This window comes from Calidris pugnax, unplaced genomic scaffold (genome assembly GCF_001431845.1).
Source record: "Calidris pugnax isolate Ruff unplaced genomic scaffold, ASM143184v1 scaffold300, whole genome shotgun sequence".
Classification (NCBI taxonomy): Eukaryota; Metazoa; Chordata; class Aves; order Charadriiformes; family Scolopacidae; genus Calidris; species Calidris pugnax.
The window spans coordinates 322,686-324,872 of record NW_015091014.1 but is presented as its reverse complement, the minus strand read 5'-3'; the positions used below and the strand labels follow the sequence as shown (position 1 = coordinate 324,872).

The following is a 2,187-nucleotide window of genomic DNA, read 5'->3' as shown; positions in this document are numbered from 1 at the left end:
TCACCTGAACCTCTTGGTGTTGATGAGCCAGTGGACAAAGTCCTTGGCCTTCATCTTGTCCAAGTAGCGGGTGAAGTCGCTGGTGAAGGTGCCTTCTGAATGTCTCTTGGTGTTTTCCACAAAGCCGTGGGCGCTTGGTGACTCCTGCCACTGCCACCTGCCCCGGGGGGACACACACACGGGGGGGGGGGGAAACGGGGTTTAATGCACAATCGTGGGATGGGGACCCCGCACCCTCCCGGCACCAGGTCCCCCGGGGCAGGGGCTGGGTCCTCTGAGGTACTTCACTGTGTGGAGCAGAAAAGCCATAATAATAGATTAAAATTGTTTTCAGATTCTGGGGGGGGGTCTACCAAGCCTGGCCAGGGTGTTCCCAACATCAAATATATCCAACGTCCATCCCATATTATTTCCTTTATATCTTATTGGCCGCGGTGGGTTGGTGCCCCCACCCTGGTCCTTGTTTGCCACCCCCAGGAGGGAGCAGGGTGCCACCCCGAGGTTTGGATCAACCTCCTCCACCTCCAGGATGGAGACCTGGGGTTGGTGTGTGTGTATGTGTCCCCGCTTTCACAAATTCACCCCCGTGGAAGCTCCCCAAGAAGGTCTCCACGGGCGCAGAGGGGGCTCAGCACCCTGGAGCATCATCCCATCCTGCCCCACCACCTCCCCATCTCTGCTCTGACACTGAAATCCTGGGGGGGGACACACGGCAATGGCCCCACGTGGGCTGGTGGGGAGACGGAAGGGAGCTTGTCTGGATAAATACAAACAAAAAAGGGACGTGACAGCAGCCCTCAAGCCAGGAGAACCAGCAGCATCAGCACTGGGGTGGGGGCAGAGCTGCTGTGACAGCCCCCGCCACCCCCCGGCCAGCCCTGACCACCCCCCTCCCCGTACCTGGATGTGTCATCCAAGTCCTTGGGGCCCCCCATGGGCCACCCCACTGGGATGAGCATGGCAAACACCAGCCCCGAGAGGTAGAGCCACCGGGCGAGCTGCATCCCGCTCCTGGAGAAGGTAGAAATCCAGATAAAAACCTCCAGTCGCCATTGACACCCCCCCCCAAATCCCCATCCCCGGCCGATGGACAGACCCCCCATGGGACAACCTCCTGCCTGGGGGAGGGGTCTCAGCATCATTTTGATGGGTCCACATGAAAATGGCATCCTCACAATTACCTACCAGCATGTCCACCCCGGCTTAGGCGCAGGCATACGGCCACCAGAGCGTTTGCGTAATATAAAGAGATAATTAACCGCAATAAACTTTATCTCAAACCTCCCCTTTCCTGGGCAGGAGAGAGATTTCCACCTGGAGCTTATCACCGGGGCGCTGGAGAACTTGCCCCACTGTTACCTGCCCAGGAGAGCAGCGTTCGAGAGAGTTGATTAATAATTAGAGCGACACGTTCCTTCTCTTGGCTGGAAACCTCTCCAGGGGGGAGGGAAATGCCCACCCCCCACCACCCATCGTTTGCTGAAAAATCAGACTTTTTTGGGTGCCTCTCAACAAGCCCTTCCATTGCTTGGGTTTCGTTTCTTCCCAGGTGGGTAGTGAAGAAGGGAGGAAAAAAGGAGACCTTACCTTCTGCGGAGACAACCGCTCCCCTAAAAGGAGATCCTATCGCCCTCCTTCGAGCCGGTTCTGGTTCAACTCTTCTCCTTCCCGGCGCTTTTAAGCTCGTTAGCAGGATGCTAAAAGCTGAATGGGGGTGGGGGGGAGGTCATCGGGACTCCCGCTTTTAGTTGGACGGGTCATTATGAATCATTACAGGATTTTTTTTAAGTGGGGCTGTTGCAAAAAATACCGTCATTGCCGTATTTTCCACCTGACGCCTTCAGCGAGGGGTTGGTTCGTTGTTGGGTTTTGGCTTTTTTTTTTTTTTGTGTCATTGTTGCTGTTTCTCATGTCTTTTCTATTACTTATTTGTTTGGTTTTTTTTCCCCACTTCTTGGCCCAAGGGAGTGACCTCTCGGTTTCCTCCTTGCAGGTGAGATGGTCCCTTGTTGCCACAGCGTATCGTGCGGGGAGAGGTGATTTCTCCACCCGCGGGGCTGCCCTCTCAAACACCTCTGCTTTGAGTTAAAAAAAAAAAACATCCAGAAACAAGAAAGAGCGAAAATGCAGAAGCAGCTTTTGGGCTGGGTCCATGAGTCCACCTACAATGCCTGGGTTTGTGTCCCC

At 55.1% G+C, this 2,187-nt stretch overlaps 1 protein-coding gene across 1 annotated transcript; it reads right to left on the bottom strand.

Annotated features, from left to right (window-relative positions):
- Positions 1 to 1,604, bottom strand: LOC106896009 (glucagon-2-like). Its single transcript, XM_014955700.1, has 3 exons — positions 1,588 to 1,604; positions 901 to 1,011; positions 1 to 157 (listed from the first exon to the last, which is right to left on the bottom strand). Exons 2-3 carry the CDS (start codon positions 1,002 to 1,004, stop codon positions 1 to 3), a joined length of 261 nt encoding a protein of 86 aa, XP_014811186.1. The 5' UTR covers positions 1,005 to 1,011; positions 1,588 to 1,604.
- Positions 1,605 to 2,187: the final 583 nt, after the last annotated feature.

Bases quoted from the DNA above. Each gene is read 5' to 3' on its own strand.
- LOC106896009 (XM_014955700.1), bottom strand. From the start codon at position 1,004: ATGCAGCTCGCCCGGTGGCTCTACCTCTCGGGGCTGGTGTTTGCCATG. The intron at 158-900 runs GTACGGGGAGGG...CCCCCGGGGCAG, and splicing joins GACTTGGATGACACATCCAG to GTGGCAGTGGCAGGAGTCAC.